Consider the following 22,573-nt stretch of genomic DNA (forward strand, 5'->3'; position numbering starts at 1 on the left):
AGAATTAGCTTAAAGGACTACAAAGGTACTTTTCATTTCATAGTGAGAATATCAGCCACTGAAGGATGAGGGGTAACATTGTCCCAACTGGGGCAGTTTGCCCTGGTTTCATTAGGCCTCTCCATCCATCCATCACTCCACAGTGGCCTAATAAAAGGTAGAAAAACACCAACAAGCAGACAGACAACAGCCAGTCACACTGCAGCTACAACACAGAGAGTGATGGGCTCCCACCCCTCTCCTCTCTTCCCTCATTCTGTCAGCCGTCCTCTGCTTCCAATTTCTGTCCTTCACAGGCTTGTGTGAACCATGACTGTTTGTGCACCCTGTCCCAACTTCCTGACCCAAGAAAAACATGACTGTCAGAGCTGTGGGGATTAACCTTGAGAGACGATGGAGGGGATGAAAGGGAGAGGCAGATTGGTCCCAGACCACCTGGGGAGCTGGTATACTTGAGGTCTGGAGGAAGAGGAGGCCGGTGTGTGTTTAAGGGACTGAAGAGAGAAGCTGTGTGCTGATTCTAGTACAGAACAAACACGATGCCCACCGTTTCAAATGTGTTTCTGGTGATAGAGGCTCCTTTAAGGCATCGTGTGAGAGTCAGAAGGCTGGCGTTGTTGACTGGCATTTAAAGACCATTTAAATAAACTGTGTAATTAAACAACAGGGAGGAATAAAAGCCATGGAGGACTCACATTATTACCATGTGATTGTAGTTGGGAGAATTTGTTTGGTTGGCCTGATTAGCTTTGTGGTCAGCGCTCAGAGCCCTTTGCTGCCCATGGGTAGCACAGGCAATAATTGGTGGCTAAAACTCACATGGTCCTTAAGGGGGCGTGAAATCAGTTTTAATTCCTAACCCAACTCCCCCCTCCCTCCTCCAGCTCGGCCCGGTCCCTTGAGGAAAAGACATACTTACACTGCAGTGAACCATTATTCTTGACGTATGCCATACCCCCCTCAGAGCGGAGAAATAGCCTTCGAGAGCTGTTATTGATTCTTTTGGTGAATGCAGAAGGTGGGAGGGGTGTGGGTGGCTTAGTGAGGATGCCGGGTTTTCAAGGATGTGAAATGAAGAATATGGCTGGTGAATGTTAGTGATGAGAGTCAGCAATCATCCAGCCCAGCGGGATGCCGTCTGACTGTCGAGTATCAGCCAGAGACACCGCAACAGAACAGAGCATCTCAAAGTCCTGCAGGCTGACCTTTAGGCTCGTCAGACATGCCTTTGTTTCCATAAAGCCTCCTCAGACCTGCTAGCCACGATCAGACATTTACAGTGGCTTCAAGCAAATAAGCTCTTAAAAAAACAAAACAAAAACTGAAAAGCAGCATGAGTTCTATCCTCACTATACATACAGGGCTTCTTGATTGTACGTCACCCTGCTCGTGTGTTGTTCACTGGATTGTGAAAACAGTTTTTGTCCTCCATGGCCCACCGGTGACTGATGAATAATATTCTCCTGTCACACAACTGAGCCGTCATATGGACAAGGAAAAACCCAGCAGGTTTACATTGAAAAATCCCAAAGACACAGACAAGACAGAATGTCAGACCCCCAGGTTTTGATTTAATACTCTGACTTCACCTGCAGCATCACAGCAACATGTGGACTGGCTGTATTAAGCTTTAACTATATCACTTACAATAATTAATAGTGTGGTCTCTGCAGATACAGAATGCATGTCATTCATGTGGTCAGCAGAAAGTTTGAAGTGGATTTGGCTTCTTTATGTCCGATACTGAATATGAGTGGACAGCTTAGCCTCTCTCTCTCTCTCTCTCTCTCTCTCTCTCTCTGTTGAAATCCGTCTGAACAATTCCCACTGGCATGAGAAGGTCGACAAAGGAAACAAGCAGCCTATGCAGACCAATCACAGCCAGCATAGCTTCTCTGTAGCCTCACTGGGTAACTTATACATTGTAAGACTTTAATACAGACGCGTTAATGAAGCTTCTGAAAAGCTGAAAAAACAGCCTTAAAAATAGACACGTCGGGACACTGATGCAATCAGTCGTTAAATTCCGCCTTCAAAGGATGGCGGCCCTGACACAACTAATGATACTGCACTTCCTCATTCTAGCATGCTTACATTTTTGTTAATCCAATGATGGCTCCGGATGAAAACCAAAAGGCTCCAGGTGACAACAGGAAACATGAATAAATGAACCAACTTTCATGACGATCCATAGCTCAGTCTGGTTCAAATTCACTAAACGGCTTCAGCCTCTCTGTATGGAGCTTGTATGTTCTCCCTTTGCTTGCGTGGGTTTCCTCCATGTACTCCAGTTTCCCTTGCGGTCCAAAGACATGCACGTTGGGTTGATTAGGGACTCTAAAATTGCCTGTAGGTGTGAAGGTGAATAGTTGTCTGTCTGTGTATGTCTCTCTGTGTTTGCTCTGAGTAAAGACTGGAGGACTGTCCAGATTGTATCCCACCTCTCGCCCAGTGACAGCTGGAATAGGCTCCAGATCCCCGGCTGAGCCTAAACAAAATAGGAGCAGTTACAGATAATGGGTGGATGGATTTTTCATTCAAAAACAAATGTGAAAGTCAAGACAACACCAGGGGAAAATTCTCTAAAGTCATCAAGTATCCTCATGACTGTGTATACATACTTAGTTGCTAAACCTTTTCACAACATAAATGAAAACTATTCACTGCTGTTGGTGAAATATATCACTGTTGAACCAAAATAGTGGAACAGTTCCCTGACAGACGTTGTCAGGCAGGTAGCATGGCTAAAAATGATAAACAGCAAAGGACTGAAGCAGCAGCAGCAGCAGCAGCAAAGAAGCACTCGATAAAAACCCTTAAACAAAAATCGACATCAACAATAAAAAGTGGGGGACTGACTGCTTTGGGAAAATGGCACCACAATCTTCTGTAGAGCCTTTTCAATGTCATGAATTGAGAGCAGAAAATGTGCAATTTATGAAATGAGATGATTAAAAGGAGAAGACAATGACAGGGGAGATGATGGAGAAATGCATGGATGAAGAAACTAAATGGACAGGGACTTGGAGACTGAAATGGGGAGAGAATAGAGAGTGAGTGGGGAAACAAAACACCAATTAGGGCCGATAGCAGCAGAGGAGAAGGGGATGGGAGGGAGGTACGACTACAGTTACCAATTAGAGTAAAAACTCAACAGCTGGAGGCAACAGTAGAGAGAAGGAGAGTGAATCCAGTCATGGCAACACAGGGGCTCTACTGAGACGAGAATCAAGCCTGCTTCTGTTGTTTTGATGAGCACACACACACGCACCTACAGGTTGAATGCTGCAGGGCAGAGTTTACGGAGGGGGGCTTATTCAGAGCGGTTTCTCTGGCATGTGTGTTTGACCAGTCATTAAAGAGAGCTGAGGTGGGAAGCAAGCACTGCTGAGAACTAATGAAGATGAGGAGAGGAGGAGGAAGAGAAGGGAGGGAGGAGTGGATATTGAAACCAGGGCAATTAGGGATTCCAGTGGTCAGCAGTCATACTCCAGGTTGATGGCTCCTGCTGCTCCGACGCTCGGGTCTTAATTAGGGCAGCGTTTTCTATGAGCACCTTGCAAAAGGAGACATCTTTGATGGAGGGCAATTATCTACTTCAGGAGGAAAAAAGAAAAAAAGAAAAAAAAAAGCATCTGACCTAAAAAGAAGCTAATGAAAATTCATTGATGGAGGCCGAGAGTGGTTTTTGGATAAGTGACATGGCTGATGGCTTGTTAGGAGGGCACTGGTTGAAACAAGAGCTGATATCATCCCGAGCATTTGAAGTAGAGGAGACATTGCAGCAGAGGTCTGATCTTCAAAGCAAGCAGGAGCGTGAAGAGGGCTCTTCACTGTGTGTGTGTGTGTGTGTGTGTGTGTGTGTGTGTGTGTGTGTGAGAGAGTGAGTGAGTGAGACACAGAAAGAGATACAACACAGACAACACCACAGAGAGGAGATTTAAGGTTCGCCTGTGTGACGCCTGTGATCAAAGTAAAAGTGCACAGCCACTGGAGAGGGAGGCAACAGTTTAGAGGACATCAAGTCAACACAGGACAAAAACACGCTGCACCTGACACTCCCATTAGAAACTTCTAGACCACCACTATGTCCTATGATCAAACTCACCACCAAAATTCACATACACTGACTCACAACAGTGGAGGCCTTTCAAAGTAACTTCATGCTGTTTCGTTCATGTATAACAGAGCAGATAATGGAAGACTGGTGCAGCCTGAGATAAAAATTCTGATTATAATGAGGAATAAAAATGTAAAAAGGATAAATTGCATTCATTACATGTTGGGCAGATGTCCCGAGCGCGTTCCCACGAGGATGACAAGTTTTAAATTATCTCTCGTCTCATAAAAGTGTCTTTGCATTTACCACACTGTTGCAGTTTTTCTACATGTATCAAGCATTTCAGTGAATGAAGCTATAAAAGAGAGGTGTGAAGAGGAATGAGGTCAACTTTGGCTGCACAGCTTTTACAGTGTGGTGAGGACTGAGACAGTCCTCACCAGCAACACAGGAGCATTTGATGTGAAGCTGCTGAAATATCACATAACAAAATGTCAGTACATTAAAGTCCAGTTTCTATGCTGCATGCAGCTGACCAGGGCCAGTATGACTGTAGGGGACCTTACCAAACATCTACAAACCAATACGAACACAACAATGTCACAGTTTCGCTGTGCAGTTGGATAATTCACTTTAGACAAACAGCATATGACAGAAGGGACTTAACTATCTCTCATCCAATAATTTATTCACCTAGTTAACTCCTTTGGAACGGGGAGTGAAACTATTGCATAAGAACGGGGTTTCACAGACTGAACTCTGTAGTGGCAAACTGCAAAAAAATAACCAATAAGTTTGCTCTCACTGTGCCAAACGTCAGACAAAGTTTGTTTTAAGTGAACAAACTCCATGAGTTCGTTTTGTGCTGCTTTTTATCATCTGTTCCTCTTTGACGCGCAGCACCGTGCACACTGGTAAAGTCCACAGACAGGCAAAGCAAACGTGAACGTCACGAACTGTTGGAGCGCTGATTTATGGTTCCCGCCCTCCTTAATCATATCATGTCTTCCATTTACAATAAATCTGCTGTCAGGTCGGTAAGTAAGTAATAATATTTTACTATGCGAGATTGAAATAAACTATTCAATTCTCAATACACTGAGACAATATCTGCACTAATTACCCAGGTTAAGTGTCTCATTAAACTGATGGCACTATAGAAATTTGCTACTGAGGTTGGAACCTATGTGATCAGGATATAAATAATATAAATCTATTCTGATTGGTTTGTGAATACAAAGAAATTAGATACCTAGATTTTAAGCACAGGCTGATTTGGTCAGGATCTCATGACTAAATGATTCCACAACGGTCTCATTCGTTTGCACATTTTGCTCAATGTACAAATTAGCACAAACAATGTTAACAATGTAGCAATGACTCACCTTTTGGATGATAATAAGATCCTGAGGCTTATGCTTAAAAATTTAAATTCTCAAAAGAAAATTCAAACAAATTTAAAGCAGTTCTATTAACATGATCATAAAGGCCTCTAGTGCAACTGAAATTTTCTAAATAAATAAATAAATTAGTAAGTAAATAAGTAAGTGAGAGAGAAGATGACGATGAGAAAAGGTAGGAGACCTTACCAACGTGTAAGGGTCCAGAAATTCAGGTTTGGTGCTGCATGGTTGTGAATGCATGATGCTGAAAGAGATCCTAGAGTTCTTTTTAAACAATGTGGAGTTTTACAGACTATTTAACTTACAGTCATCACAAAATTATAGTAAGGCTTTAATAAAACCAGTAAACAATGCCTTGAAATTATTATTAAAACTTTGTGGATAATTTAAATGCCACTTTCTTACAAAGCCTGAGTCCAGAGTGCATTTATACAACACATATAGAAAGTTGTGTTTTTTGTGTCCACCCCCACTGAAGCCACAGCTTGACTTCTACTCCCTGGTCTGTCTCCCAAATCACAAATGCCCTTGTATCCTAAAACACCTCTAGAGCTTGTGCGCAGCCCGGAGGCAGACCTCTGTCATTAAGCCTCAACTCTCCTCACCAGCTGCACGTAAAGGTGAAAAAGACAGTGCTGCACCTCGTTTCTTTCTCTCGCTCCCAGATAAAAACTGAGCCGCCTCCTTCTCTTCTTCCTCCTCTCGTCCAGTGAGGATGACCCACGGATGAGAGCAACTCCTCTTCTCGCCTTGAGTTTCCATTAGTGTGAGCAGCTGTAGAGACAGGACCCAGAGAGCCGCTGGGAGTGTGCAGACAATCGAGTTGCAGCTTGTTACAACACACACTCCTTTACCTTAATTGGCTCTATAATAACCTGATAGCCACTGGTGCAGACTGCAGCCATTTCTTGTCCCTCTAACCTCCACCAAGATAGAAGAGGAGAGAACTACTGCTGTGAGGACCACACAGGCACATCTCTCTAGGGATGATTGCCTTGGCATGAATACAAAAGATGAGGTGCAATTTGCCAGGTCAAAGAATATCTCCCGCTCTCCGCTGTTGGCTTTGAAATTGCGGCAGAAGGTGGTGAACATGGAAGACAGAGGAGAAACAAAGTGACAGCAGGAAGTGACAGAGGGACACTGGGAAGAAAGAAGCAGGCAGAAAGATTGGAGAAAGACACGCAGAGAGAAAGGAGAGGGGAGCCGTGACGGACAGGGGCGGGCTGAGGAGGGGAGGAAAATGAGAAGCAATCTGATAGAAGAAAACGCGGAGCAAGAAAAAGGAGTGGCTGTCAGACAAAGACGCACTTTGGAGACCAGGAAATGTAGGGCAGGGCCTTTAGAGACAGAGGGATTTCAGGGGGCATCCTTTGATGAGGCAACACTTTTACTTCACAGCAGCACTGAAGTTATAATACCCGATAAGGTTTTTATATGCGAGCGACAAGCAGCAGCCATGAAACATCATTAAAGCATCTGCAGCATTTCCTGGGTGCAACCAGACACCTGAAGTCAACTGCGCTCACTGTAGCCTCCGTCGTCACACGGCTCATCGATGTGGTCGCTCTGATACAGCATGTTCACATAATCCACTCACATCAGTTGTTGCGAGTGACAGGCAGGGTTATTGCCCAGCATGGCGTAGTAAACAACAGACCGAGTCCGTAACGAGAAGATGATCTAGTTAAGAAGAGTCTGCTGATGGTAATGACTTGGAGCAGATGCCCGAGTGCAAGGTGTGTGCCGCCGTTTGATTTTCACATCACGTCCACTGCTGCACTGCAAAAGTCCCTTTTCTGCAAAAAAATACAGTGAGCTGAAAATGACACCGAAAGGTAAAAGAAAGGTGCAGCATAACAGTAGCACGGAGCCAAACACATGCATCGGCAGCAGGAAGAAGTTTTAATATGGCACGAAGGCAAACTGTTAACTGCCAAACTCAAGATGACAAGTTTGTTGTGAACAAGGACAAACAGGCCATTTTCACACCGATGCAAAAACTCCGTTCACCCAGACCGGATACTGGCTGTTAAATCTTCGAGTGCGAGTGTAATAAATCCTGTAGAGTTAAATCCCAAAGGAGCAATTACTGTTGTGTTCTCGCAATATAACACAAGCCCAAGAAAAACAAAAAGGAGACATCAATTATGGATTGCCAATACTACCGTCCCTATGTGGGGGGGGGAAGCTCGGTTTCCCTCTGAAAACATTTACAATAGTAAATATTCTGCTTGGAGCCTGTCCATTATGTGCTGGAACAGAAGATAACGAGAGACTGTAACTGGGAAGGGTGTGTGAGAGTAGTGTGTGTTTGTGCGTGTGTGTGTGCGCAGAGCACCAGCTGCCAGTGACAACACTCATCAAGCGGGAAGAATCTCCCAGGAGGCGACAGATTTCATATTGGCAAGCAGGACACGTGAATGGGTCTCTCAATCTCAGTGCATGTGTGTTGGTGCATGTATGCAATGGTAAAAAGGTGCATTTACTCAAAAGCTCCAACATGCATCTTAAGCGACTGTATAGCTGGACACGACACTGGACATCAATCCACTCTCCTCCGGCCAGCCCCCCTCCCCCTCCCCCTGCTCTTCTACACTCTACACAGCCCTGCAGGTATTTACTCAATTTACAATAAATAAGAATGTTGCAACTAATGAATCAGAAAGTCATTGAAGTATTAAGTACTATACTACTAAAGTATATATTTGGGGTACGTGCATTTTACTTTGTGACATTTTACTCGTATCTTTTACTGTGCTTTATAAGACAGGTGATTATTTTCGGATAACCTATAATCATAAAAACTACGTTTCATCTTTACTAGCTGCAACATTTGATACATCAACGAAGATAAATGCATTTTAAAATGCATGTTTAAAGATGATGATGATGACAACATGATGTTTTTCCTTGTTTCAGTATTTCTGCAGTGCAGTGATGTACTGATACTTTTATATAAGTAAAATTAACTTTTTCTATCACTGTATGAATGCTGCTATACGAATGGTACTTAAGTAGAGTTTGTGAACTTATTTTGGACCTTACTGAATATTTCCTTCCATGCTCCTTTTTACTTCTGCTTTGCTACATTTCATCTGGAACATCTTACGCCATATGCTGCATTTGTGTGACCGCTGTACTTTCAAACTTATAATTTTACATACAAAACACATCAAAAGCTGATTTAAAATACAAATCTGTAATGTTTCTATTATGGGTTGGTTTGATTGGTGCCATATTCTCATTGTATGCTCCTCTTCTTCAGCAGTTTAATATCAACCAACTGAATAATTAGAGCCCCCAACTATCTCTCGATGCTCCCAAACTCTAATATTTGCATTACAGCAGTGAATAAAAACATGCATTAAATTGCTTTTTTTTTTTTAAACACATTTTCTGGAAATTTGGTTAAAATTACTTTTAGATGGAAACTTGACTACTGAGTTGCGAACTGTTCCAACAAAGAGTGATTTGCCCTCTAAACATTTGAGGCCCAAAGAAGACAAATTATCTTTTTTATTTGCCATAATGCTAAGATTGGAGAAAGATCTAGAACATTAATGCAGATTAAGTATGTACATTATAATTTTTCTTTTCTCTCCCAATAATCATCTCATAATACCTCAGATGTATCTGATTAGCATCTTAGGGGCCAAATCTATAAGGGGATTTCCAGTCTTCCAGGTTATCGTGCTTGAAGTAGAGCTGGGATAATTCTGTAGAGGCCTGACTTACACAATACTGCACTGCTTACACATGAATTCACGGGAGTAATAATCTTATAAGGTCATAATAAACTTTGTTTGCAACCAACACGATATCAAATGTCAAAAACTGAAAAACTAAAATGAACATAATACAAACCTTGATTCAAAATACAATCTAGGGATCACATCAGAAATGAGGTGCATGATGTTTGTGTGAGAGCTGCCACGAAGGTAAATATAAAGAAGGTAAACATCATTCAACAAATTCCCAGAAAAGAAAAACATGAACATTGTTGAAGTAATCTGCAGGAGATGAGGTGCGTGGGTAGGCTGTGCGAAAGAGCGGAGTTCTAATGTCATTTGTTACATTTTGATTCACAGGAAACATTTTCTGAACAATATGTCCTTTTGATACTTCAGCCAGTCTCATTTAAGTGTAATGTATAACTTGTATTTACGTTTTTTACACTGTCATATTGATACTTTTACTTCTATTGCGGATTTGAGCATTTCTCCCACGGTTCAGTGTGCAACCTTAAAAACTGCTACTACTGATGATGATGACGATAAACCACTCTGCATGTCCACCGGTGTAACCAGGTGGAGCTCCGAGGGAAGCTTGTTTATGTTTTTTGCTGCGTTACCAGAGACGGACTTTTAATAGGAAAATGCTAATGAAATGAATCACACTGCTAATGTTTATCACCAAGGTAATGCCTATTCATTTACTTAATGGATACACACCTGAGATGTAATAATAGCCAAACTGGTGATTAGGAACATGCAAATGTGTTACTCTCACACAGGTTGACAATAAAAGAAATCATCCCTCCCAGCAGCTGTGGATCTGACTCACATCAGTAAATGGCTTCTTCCTTTCTCTCTCTCTTTGTATATTTTTTATTTTTTTATTTTTTTAACCCCAGTTCTTCACCAAGGTGATGAGCCTCCCCCACAAACACTAGGCTCATTAGTCTAATCCTGAGTGTATTCTGTCTAACAGGAATTCATAAAGACACAAACAATGCACACATGCATGCCAAAAGCCGTCTGTCGGGAAGGTGCTCCCACATCCTTTTATCCCTTAATGAGCTCAGATCAGCTTTTTCACCTTAGTGCAACCTGAAGGAAATCACAGTCTTTATTCAGTAAAAGTACCAATACAACCAAGTATTAATATCTTATAACAAGTACAAGTCCTACTGATAAGTTGCTGCATTTTGTGATGGATACAATTACAGTACATAACGTGTAGACTGTATTAGCTTTGTGAAAATAATGCTAATTTTTATATCATCATGTTAGTTAATGTATCCTAATCTTCCTAACATCCACTTCAACTCGTCCAAAGGGATACAAGTTAAATCTGGGATGGTCTGAAATTATGGATTAGAAAAAGAACATAAACACAAATCTGTGTTGATTGTTTAGACTTTTGTCAAGATTTTTGCTTCACAGTGAAATAATCATTCATTTAAATGACAATGTGAGAGGTTTAATAGAAATTACTCTTAGATAAAATTACTCAGATTACCAAGCCAAACCCACTTGTTTAATCTATAACAATGATGAACACAGATGATCTTACTGTTGTGGCTGATTTGCAAAGCTGCATTTGCAAAGCTTTTTGTGTGTTAAGCTCAGTATAAAGGTTGTGTAATTGTACACTAAAAGTACAATATTTCCATGAAGTATAGTAAAGTAACTTTGAGTAGAATCACTTATTTAAAGCACAAGTAATTTAAGTACTTGAGTAAATGCTCCTAGTTACTTTCCACCTCTAAGTCATCCACCATCTGCTCTATGACTGAAGTTTCCAACTCTGAATGAAGTTAGAGAACCATTAAAACTGATACTAATGCCTGTGCAGTCCATACCATTGCTCTCGGTTATTAGCCGAGCATCTGATGCCATCATCATCATCATCATCTAGGCTTTTGTTGCATTATTGATGAGATGATGATTGAAGACGGAATTAACGCTGTGATTACGAGCCGAGAAAATGGAGTCATCTTCAGCTCATAAATAGACAGTCTTTTGCATCACTGAAATGATCCTCTGCATGTAAAGTCCATTAGCTGTAGCCAGCTGTCTTTGTAGCACCATTTTCCCTGCAAAAATGACAGTTATCAATGTATTTAGTTTATTTTGTTTTGCTCAAACACTTTCTTCAAAGCTACGTGAACTCCACGATTAGAAACTTAAAATGACTTTAGGGCATCAGTGGTGATCTTGGGTTTTTTGGAGAACTGCTTCTAGGCTCTAAGGAGTCTCTATAGAAAAGCAGATTTATTTGTATTTGTTCATTTTGACTGCAGGTAAAGATTAATTCAAATCTTTACATAAACTGTGTTCTAATCCCCGATTAGAAAAATACAGGCTGTTCCAAATGTTTAATGAGGAGACCATTTCATAGTTTTATTTGTATTTATGTGTTGTTGCCAAATGTTAAATAAAAGTTAGAGCAGGTTTTTTCTTTTTTTTTCTTTTAGTAACCTGGTTATTGGCGCATAACAAACAAAAAGGTCCCCACCAGATTTTTATCTTATCTCAAAAAGCAAGCATACATTCATTCTACAGTACAAAGTCGCTGTCAGGCTGTAAATATAGTCTATTTGTTATTTGTTCAGCACACATTCATTTTGCTGTGCAGTAGCATAACAGTGCAATGGAGGACGGAACAAAGATTCAATCATGTTTTTTCTTAAAAATACCCTTAAAAGGTTGTTTTTTGGGTTTTTTTGTAGATACTGTGAGTCTCCTCGGATGGTTTGTTCAAGTTCAACTTTGTTCCTAGTGTTCTAAAAAAAGACTAAGTAAAAAAGGAGACAAGCTTTTTTTTCCCCCCTTACTACTTTTTTGTCCTTGCAAGCTGAATTCCTGGTGGCTGCAATTAAACTTTACTGCAGTTTAACAGAAACACACTGAAAAAAAACACATCATTAAATATACAATTAACAGTGTTATTCTACAGAAACTAGAGTCAGGGAGCTATTTTTACTTTTTTTTTTATTAGATTAGGTTGAGCCAGTGAGCGTCAGACCCAACAACTGCCTCCCTGCCTAAAATCCAATTTAGATGTACACACAATAGTGGAAACTTTTAGTGTTGACCTAGATGTGAGTGTGACCCACTTGCCACTGCTGAGGCTTGTCCAAGATGTCAACGAAGTTAAATTCTGAAAACATCAATGTATGCAAACATCCTTAAATGTCCCAAATGATGGGACTGAGACGTGCATTACTATATCGAACCACAGGTCATAAAGCAGCGAAACAGACCAGCAGTCACGTCCACTTTCCTCAATGATTGACGAGGTGTGCACAGGTGTGACAATGGACAAAGCTGTACGAACAAATTCTATCCTCCACACTAATCAAAAGGACTTTCTCCCGTCTCTGCTGTCCATTTGCACCGCAGTCACGCCAACACCTCTGCCTTGGTGGTAATGGAGAGACAGTGCGTTATCAGAGAAGTGATGGAAAAATTGCTGCCAACAGATGGACTTTTACTTCTACTACACGCTTTTTGAAACACGGTAGCACAGCTGGTCTTATGCGCTGACTCGAGTTTTTTATTCTGGAGTCTGTTTATGAACAAAACAAAGTCTTACTCTACAAATACAAAAAGTCTTACTGTAACAGTGCAAAGAGTGTGATATTAACAACACACCTGTTCTACAGACAATGACCTGATCAATTTACACATGGGCTCAATCTGACATTACATTGAATTTCTATTAGGGATCTAGTACAAAGTCAGTGTTTCACATCTGGTCCAACTGAATCAGCGAAAGAAAGAAAAAAAAATGTAAATAAGAGATTCTGCTCGTCTTTACATTCTCACTGCTCCTTTAACCACGCAGATCAATCGACATTTGCTCTGATAAAGAATCTAATACATGTTACAACTATCTGGGTCACTGTACCATTACTATATACTGAGGCATTATTAAAGGGTACAGCTCAGCATTTAAACACAGATTTTTGATGAAGTCAATGCATAAAACAGCTTGTCAAGACACTGTTAAATAGCTTAGGACCCCCCCCCACCCAATTCATTTCACAACTACCTGACAACACTAAGGTTTTCCAGGAGATTGTGCACGGTTTACTCTATATTAAAACATTGTCATGTCTTCCCCTACTTTATGACGGCTGCCAAGTATAATCCGACCCTCACAGTTAATGGGGCATTAGTAAAGTGAGCCTCAATAATCTTTAGCATAGATTAGCACAGATTTACTAAGTGATGTTTTGATAGAGCTGACACACTGGTCCAGAATCTCTCACTGATGCTTAGTGACCTCCTTGTGTCCTTTTTGGAAGCATTTCCATTCAAAAGGTCAGCTGTCTGGATGTACAGCACATCATCTAAAAATTATTATTCCCTGCATAACCTTTAATGATCCAGCTCCTGACTGACTGAACACACCTGAGCCAGGTCATCAGCAGTGCAGGGATAGCTGGAAAACAAGCAGGGCTGCGGGTCTCAAGGACTGGACATGGCCACCCCTGATCTGCAGTATCTGTTCTCCCTTCAGCAGTAAAGGAAAAGGAGGCAGAAGGAGCTCTGTATGCACCAAGGAACAATACTCACCCTGCAACACCTCTGGAAGTACGATCAGTGAGAGTGGGAGACCAAAGAACATCTGACACCATCTTCTCAATAGAAAGGATGATGGGATATACATCAAAGTCTGCTCTGTAATTGGGTGTGTTTTGACTGAAGGCGGACAGTGTGGTCGAGGCAGTAATTTGAAGTCACATCAGAACAACACTACAAGGCCACAGAAACTTGTTTGTGTCTCAAGGGCTCTCTGGTTTCCTGAACAAGATTTGTTTTGTCGCTTTTTGTTGTACAAAAAAAAAATATAATAAAAAAAAATAAAAACTTTAGTACTGTTTCTCTGCTCTTATTTTTGTATTGGCAAACCCCAGTTCTCCATTATTAATAACCTTGGCATTCCTTGGCAAAAAAAAAATATATATAAGTAACAGTTTGATCATTCCTCTCTCCCACCACGGAGGACGCGCTCATTAATCACGCCTAAAGAGCTGAGTAATGTAGCCGGCCTCGCACATCTTAGGAGCCAGAGGAAAGAAAAGCAAAGAAATTGGGTTTTATTGCAAAGCTTCCTTCCAGCCATCTCTTTGCATTCGCCCTCAACAACATAGAGGGCAGTGGCAGCCCATCATCTATCTCCTGATGTTGTGCCAAAAGGTATCATCCATTTATCATTGTTTAACCTTTTCAGATCCTTCACAGGTCTCTCTGGGGCCAAATATGCAAGGCTTCCCACAGACTACAGCTTACCAGGCACCAAAGGTTAAAACACAGAAGCATGAAATCTCCATTCAGCTCATGACGGTGTCTCAAGAAATTTCCCTCCGCTTCCTTTATGTTGAAAATGTATGACTTCACCGGTGATTTCCTAACCACAGAATGCCAAAAGGCACCGAGTGTGAGATTACTCTGTCTAGGGAATGCTTATCGAGAGGCAGCGTTCCCCTTCTCCCACCTTCATCCGTAATTGCTTTCCAGGCTTGCATTGGAAAGAGCCTGAAGCCGTGTTATGTTTGGAGAGAGCAGAATGCACTGGAGATAAGTTGAAATCCAAGACTATAGCCCAATTGGGACCACTGTGGCATAACGAAACATCTATTCTCTCCAGTCAAAACGGAGCAGTTTTAGCATTCCAACAAGGTCTCTGCATAAATATACTGGTTATCTGTTGCTGATGTTTCAAACAGTTTGGGCTGTCATTTAAAAGCTAAATGGTACCAAGCCCAAAGACAGACCTCACACACACACACACTTATCCACATAAAATGGCTACAGAGTCCTTGGCAATAATGGCTTAATTGGAGAGTTTTCTGTCTTGCTACCCAGCTGTCTGATCGATTGCAAAATCCTAATGAACGGTGGGGAGAAAAAAAAAAGGCTTTGTTAGTGGGAGAAAAGCCATAGAAGATGTGTGTGTCTGAGATGATATATTAAACATCTCACTTCTCCAGCTGTCACTAAAGCAGTGGCTGGGAGAAGGATGCCTTGGCAGGTCTCCTCGACACCATCTGTGCCAAGGAGAAACTGCAGCTTCTGGCTCTTTAGTGGTGTCACTCCAGGTGTGGCAATGTTCTCACAACACTTTGGTTCAGACTGAAATGTGTCAGCTAGTGCCGGGAAGTTTGATACCTTTTTTTTTTTTTATTCCTCGTTATATATGGGGAGTGGGGCTCAATGAGAAAACACAATATTGCCGGTTCGACTGCATGAATTCTGGGGCTCCTTTTTAGTTTTCAAACTGTAGGAGTGCAATCTTAAATTGCTGAAGTACTTTTTAAAGTAAAGACTCACAGAGTAGCCAGCATGGCTGTAGACTCTTTGTAGCCTTTATTAAGAAGCCAAAGGCAGGGCTTTTTGATCATTAGAGGAAAAAGTGGAACCTTGTTAGACAAAGCCAGCCTAGTTCATTCTTCACCAGCATCAGGGTACGTACCACCTCATATTTGATCATTACATTTCTCATCTGCACCAACTGCTCCATTATACAGCTCCACCTGACTTAGGCTGCAAAACATCAGTTAGAAATCTGCATGACTCTGATGTCAAAAGGCGCGACCCAGCAGAAGGGGGTTAAGCTGCCTCCCCTCCCATCTCCACAGTGAGACAGGCGAGAGTGGTTTCCAATTCTCCTCTTCCACCGCTTTCTCCTCTCTGAGAAAATACAACGCAGGATAGTGCGAGGGAAAAGGAAACCTCGTGGGATTTCACCCTTTCACTCTTGTCAGTTCCTGCCTCCTCCTTCCCTCTCTTAGTCTGATCTTTTCCTGGGTGCTATATTCTGTTTTATCTTTTCAGAGTTTTGTCCTCTTCTCCCAGTTTTGTTGCCCTGCCTTTCCCTTTTTATTTTGGTCCTATATGTTTCTTTATGTGCCTCCCTATCTCATCTCAGTCCTTCACAGCAGAGGGTACAAGCCAAGCACTGCTGCTGCCTAACTAGAAATAAATTACACTTCATTCTGACCTAAATCAAAATGGTCCATTATGCTGTAAATTCAAAATGTTTTAATGCATAAATACAGTATGCATCTAAAAAATCTCTTTGATTTTGGGATCACTACTCAACTGTCATGTTTCAGAAAATCAAGGAGAAACATTTCTGGCATATGTTTCAGCTTCCCGGCCAAGAGTCCGCAGAGGACCTTTAGGCTTCAAAATGTTTTCTAAGTTTGATGAGTTCAATAACCTGGTGGAGGATAAAGTGAAATGGTCAAAGGCTGACTGGCACTGCACCCGGCCTGCCAGCCAGCTGATACCTCAGAAAGATCAATATGGCAAAGAGGTCAGCAAGCAAAGATGAAGAAGACAAATGTTCATGTCAGAGAATTTTTTTTCCTTTTCAAATACCGATCATTCAGCACTGCAGAAAACAAAACAAATGCAAGGCAAAGCCAACCACTGTTGCACTTCTCCATGTATACAGAGAGAGCTCATCCATGTTGACGAGCCGCAGGGAGAGCGCAATGGCTCCGAAAATTGATTGCAAAGTATGCGAAGGTTGTGCCGCATTATTCACTGTCACATTTCGTAGAAGCCAAGCACATTTGAATCATGAAGCATTTATTGCAGTTTGCGGTGGCAGAATGTGACATAATAGCAGGTTTGAAGAAGGAAAAAATGATATTCTTCAAAGTCATGGCCCTAATTGATGTACCTTGTCACCAAAACGTCAATAACTTTGTAGTCAAGAGAAAAAAATAAATTGGCAGTTTACTTATGATGCTCGGCCGCTCCTACCAGAGGGAGAAAAATCAATTGTCATCCATAGCTGGGTTTACTGATGCATTACAGACAAACCCTCATCAAATCAACTACGAACACGGTCACTGAATATTGGAATCTAAGTGAGGGGAAAAAAAGAGGTTGCTCCTTGCCAAACTGTCTTAAAACATGACTCATTTCATATTAATTTGTATGACGCTCACCTTCTGTGAGAAATGCAATAATTCCGATTCACACACCAAAACCTCAACACCCTCTGAGAAATATTTACTATTGTTTAATGTTCTCCACTACGCCAGCTTCACGCGGATCCATGCTGCTGCGAAGAAACTTACTTCATTAAAAGTTTTTCACACTTTGTTTTACGAGCGTGACTCCTGACGATACAAATCTCACCAACTAAATTACTGTGATCTGCGGACAGTAACTGCACTACACAAAGCTCTACAGTACACTCCCTTAACGCATTCAGTGACAAACAGGCTGTGAAAATCCCAAGCTTAGACCAATTATCTAAATAAAATCGAGAAGGGAAACATTCATAAAGCTCCACTACACTGCACAAATCTGTACTTCTACTGTTTGAAGTCCTCATCAGTAAGGCTGTACAGGAGTAGGCAGAAAAACCTACCACTGGTTCCTCATTGATATGTTGCCAATAAACCAGATTAACTCGTGTGGATGCAAACATAAAAAGAAAATGTCTATACATGTAATATTCATAATGCATTGCTGTGTGCATAAGTAGCCATGTTCACACATTGATTGTATCTACTGACAGGATGCATATTGTAAACCCTAACTAATCCTAACCAAATGAAATTCTAAGCTTAACCTTGAAGCCGAGTTTTTATCCCCTGACAGCACTTTGTAAAACGGACTAAATACTCTGCATCACCACGGTGTCAGAAACAGACAATGACTCACAAAAACCCCTGGTTTGTGCACTGCTGGAGACTGTTGTTGCATGTCATCTCATGTCTCATATATCATCTTGTCCTCGTCTCTAAAAATTCTGTCTTGGAAAAAAAAATCATAAAAACAAAAATGCCTTTACCAACAAAGTCTAAAACTCAAAGTAGACTGTACATAGAGGTCTGTCACTTTCACTTTGTGTTTCGCGCCATATTGGACATGTCACCGACTTTAATACAGTGCACTGCTACTGTATATGTCGGCTGCACGATGTGGCCTGTGGTTCAAGTTTTCCAATGCATTTGCTGCAGCGTGGGAATTGTCACTCAGTAGATTGTTGACTGGACTTATTGCCGCTTTTCTGACAAACGTGGCCGACTAAGCAGTGGGGGTTATTATGCTGGTGTTTTGTTATCTGGTCCTGCATCAAGTAGTATTTCCTGTTATTTAACCAAACGTGTGTTTTAGGTTACTTTTTTAGATTAGCTTTCTCCTCTGCTACTCAATATTTAAAGCTGAGTCTTGTCTTCCTTCGGGGCCCCTTTCAATGATAAATATAAAGGGCAATAGCTCAACACAAACACAACCGGCTGAAGTCCCTCAGCTGGTTAGTAAAAAGAGCCAGACATATGTGGACAAACACACAATTACGGGTAAATGGCCCATTTATTTTCCATTCTGACATGTTTACTGACATTCTTGAATGTGAGCCAACAGATCTACCAGTTTTTATAACCCTGTATCATTATGGTAAACCTATCTCCATAAACAAGCCTACAAGAGCCTCGATAAAGCACGATGAGCGACAGGCAACAGCTAAAAAATAAATACACACTTTCTTCAAAGTAAGGAGACATGGTGGAGGTTGAGTGAGCCCTCAAATTCCTCTGTGTTGTATGAACGTTGAACAGCATGATTTGCAGAAAGTCAGGACCACAGATTATAAGGTTAAGTTTAAGTACATTAAGTTTTGTAACATCACCAAAATCCCCGGGTTGCAAGTATAAAACATGTAGATGGGGAAAATGCCATCATCATTCTTTGTTCCTTAAAGCAACAAAGGAAACAAATCTAAATACAGTGACTTGAAGGAAGGAACTCAGCAGCACCAGTGACCAGCAGCAACCTTTACAGGTTTCCACATTTGTTGGTTTCTGTACCAGTGAGATATCTTTTAATGAATAATAGTTCCACCTTGTGTTGCCACCTTGAATTACTTTGCTACAAGATTGAATAAATCTTCAAAGGCCGTGATGTTAAATTAACTTTTGTTAAATTGAACAAGATAGATAGATAGATAGATAGATAGATAGATAGATAGATAGATAGATAGATATAAAAATCTCTCAAAAGTTAATTTAACACCACGGCCTTTTAAGACTTATGTTTATGTTTAAAGACAGTAGGCTGATATATGTTCATGCTGCTTTTATCTCGTGCACACAAGGGCAGCGGGGAGGAGGCTGTCTTACTACTCCTATGCAAATCAACCTGTGACATAATTTGATGACAGAGCATGTTTTCCAGCAGCCAACAGATGCTTTGCTTGGAGGAGAGATGGGACTTTACTGGCCTGCCACTGAAGAAGTCATCAGTCTTACCATGGACGCACCGGTCAAAGAGCCTACGACCACAGCCCGTAGTCTGGGCTTGGTTTCCATTTGTGAAAGTGACTATTCTTTCTTGTTGTAAACCTTCACCAAATGACCTCAATGAGATGCAGAACGGAGTGACAACAACAACAGACCAGAGAACGACACTTAACGACTACAAAGAGATGCAACCCTAATACAAACAGATGAGAAATGACAACAGAATCAAACAAATTCCAACACGGATACAAAATAACTACAAAGACGGAGGCAGAGCAACAGGAAACCTCTACAGAGAGATGCAAGGGAACAACTATAAAGAGCAGCAAAACCACTACAGAGAGAGAAGGGAACTGACACCAGAGACACAAAATGGCTACAAAAAGACAAACAATGGTCGTTTGTCGTGCTGTGCCTCAGTCTCAGTGTTTTGCTCCAATGATGGAGCGATGAGGGACCTGTGTGTCTATGTGCAGGGCCATTGTCTCACAAATCGACCAGGAGTCTTTCTAAACACCTTGAGTCCAATTGTTGCATCCATAATTTGAGTCAGCGGTGCAGGCGGCTACACTGCAGAGGAGCCGTGTCGTCTGAAGTCTTTACAAGGTGATTAGGTGCTGCTTTACTTGCAACGTCCTGGCTCCTCAGTTCTCACATTGATTGTTTTCCCCTGGCTTGATAAATAGATGGAAGTTCAATACACCCCTACAGTGACGTCAGGGTTCACTTAGCTGCAGGTCTCCTGGGCTTATCAATTAGGGCCCAAGAATGCAGCCAAGGATTGCATTTCTAGCCCAAGCGGTTATTAGCAACGACAGGTGGGTATGGAATGTGGCGCAACACTGTGCTGGAGAAAATTGAGATAAATGACCGACGGTCTGTTTCTCTGCGAGAGCCGTGCTGGTCATTGGACAGGAGGAAAGGTTTGTACCGCATGTGTTTCAGGTGGAGAAAGTGAAGATGCAGGGTAGACACGAGGTCCGAATGGAGGAAAATAAACGTGGCTTTACTTTGAAAGACTTTGGTGGCTACTTCGCATTTGTTTACCTTATGGTCGATGATGCCGCCGTATCCCTGGAGAACCAGCGGGCGAGGCTTGGCCACCCTCACGGAGGCGTCAGTGGGCCGCCGCAGCTGTTCATGCTGTCGGATGTGCGTGTCGTTAGCGTCCCTGGAAGCGCCGTTGAAGCTGCCGTTGTACACGAGGAACAGGCTGACGCAGAGGAGAAGCACGAGGAGCACGGCTACCCCATGGCGCTGCCACAAAGACACAAGCAGATGTTGACAGATTAGTCCTGTTGCACTGAACCGAGGTCAGGCTGCACCTATAGGCTCGACCACAGGTGGGAGGCAGCTGCTTCCGACACAAACGTCACCAGCATCCTCAGCTGGGCCCTTCATAAAACTTCCTCTACTTCACGTCACGTGACAGAAAACTTACCCCCCTGAAAAAACACCATCGTCGGATCGACTTCATTTCAGAGCACGGGCATAATCACGCCGCTGATGAGTGTTAAAGATGTATTTGTGGTTTGCATGCATGCATACGAGCACATCTGCAGAGTAATTTCGAGTAAGAGCCACACCTCAGAGGACGCAAAAGTTCCCGTCAATACCCTGACCTTGGAAGTGACGAGGAGCCTCAGTCTGAGCAGCGACTCTTAGAAATCTACGTTAACTTACAGACGGATGTGAAAAGCAGCTCGTGACACTTTGGATTTGTTTCGCGGCGCTACTGTTGGGCGCGTTGGTTCACCGACTTCTTAGTTCACCGTAGTTTAAACTGGGGCAACGTGAAGTAAACGAATTCTGTATCTTACAAATTTATTGATCTACACTAAACGCAGATAGGACAGCGCGCAGCTCCATGCTGTCGTGTTCCCATCAGAAGAAGCGTCAGACCGAACAGAGCGCACGGATACACGTCCATTGTCCGGATCATAATCATTTTATCCCACAAGTGCACGCGCACCGGCTCTACGGCGACTGGCGCGCACTTCCCGGAACAAAACGCGATTTTAAAGCTCTCACTAACAGTTGCCTAAAGGGGCTGAATGGCAGAAACCTTTACCATAGGTGTCTTCATTTTGCGGCGCGCTGTCTTTATCGCTGCGGCTCAGTGCGTCTGACTCCACTTTGTCTCATGGTCCAGCGTCATCTGTGCCCGGAACCGCTCCGGTCCGCCCGCCTGCCGCTGCCCGTGTGCGTTCAGACCGGACCCAAGCGCAATTCATACAGTGAAGACCGAGGCGGCAGATGTTCACTACCGTCCGTCTGCTGGGTCTTAACGCCCCCCGAGTTTGCGGAGCTGACGAGTGGAGGCGCAGCGCGGTTAATTAAACAGACTACCTGCAAGAGGGTGATAAGGCCGTTTTGTTTAATGGTTATTTCCTGCTGAGCAGTATTTGATGGAAATCTCAGCTCGGATTACTCTGGAGTACGGCGGAGTCCGCGCCGTGTCATCGTTTGACATCTGCTGCATACAATATGAAGTGGATTAACGAGAAATTATCGCCCGCGGTGCTTAGAACCTGTCAACACAGAGTCTGTGCGTGCGTTAACCGGCTGTGGACACGTGTGAACAGTACATGACAGCTCCAGTTACTGTTGACCTTAGACACTAAGATCTGCAAACACACTCTGGAAATTTAAATAAGCTTAAAATGGTGACGCCTTGTTCCACATTAATGCCTCTCAGTCTACTCGCGCTCCATGTTTGTGCACAAGTCGAAAAGAGTGCGCACAAAATTAAAAGAATTTACTGTTGTTCAAGTCCTTTTAATACTTTTTGGACATGTTCCCCATGCATCTTGTGATAATAGTGAGTTTTTTTAGCACTTGAATTTAAACATTTACATATATGTATATATGTATTCAGTTCTTTTACTTTTGCCACAAAAGTTGGAAGAGGGGCAACAAAAGGCTGGAAAAGCCACAAATAACAAATACAAATGGAGGAGCATTTTACAACTAATTAGGTTAATTGGCAACAGGTCAGTAACATGACTGGGTATAAAAGGGGCATTTCAGAGAGGCAGAGCCTCTCAAATGGAAAAGTAGACAGAGGTTCACAAATCTGTGACAAACTATAGCTAAAAATTGTCCAAC

General features: G+C 42.2%; 1 protein-coding gene across 3 annotated transcripts in view; it reads right to left on the reverse strand.

Annotated features, from left to right (window-relative positions):
* The window catches only part of st6galnac5a (ST6 (alpha-N-acetyl-neuraminyl-2,3-beta-galactosyl-1,3)-N-acetylgalactosaminide alpha-2,6-sialyltransferase 5a), a 44,320-nt gene extending 22,594 nt beyond the window's left edge, over positions 1-21,726 (reverse strand). Inside the window, exons 1-2 of one of the 3 annotated variants that reach the window (XM_067475761.1) lie at positions 21,537-21,726; positions 20,513-20,722 (exon numbers count right to left, since the gene is read on the reverse strand). In XM_067475761.1, the coding sequence (XP_067331862.1) occupies positions 20,513-20,722; positions 21,537-21,551 (225 nt within the window). In that variant the 5' untranslated portion in view covers positions 21,552-21,726. Of the gene's footprint in view, positions 1-2,094; positions 2,489-20,512; positions 20,723-20,906; positions 21,421-21,536 lie in introns of those variants that run through there. The other 2 variants (XM_067475760.1, XM_067475762.1) reach the window with 2 other exon arrangements.
* Between the last annotated feature and the right edge of the window lie 847 nt (positions 21,727-22,573).

The sequence above is a fragment of the Channa argus genome, chromosome 14 (assembly GCF_033026475.1).
Source record: "Channa argus isolate prfri chromosome 14, Channa argus male v1.0, whole genome shotgun sequence".
Taxonomy (NCBI): Eukaryota; Metazoa; Chordata; class Actinopteri; order Anabantiformes; family Channidae; genus Channa; species Channa argus.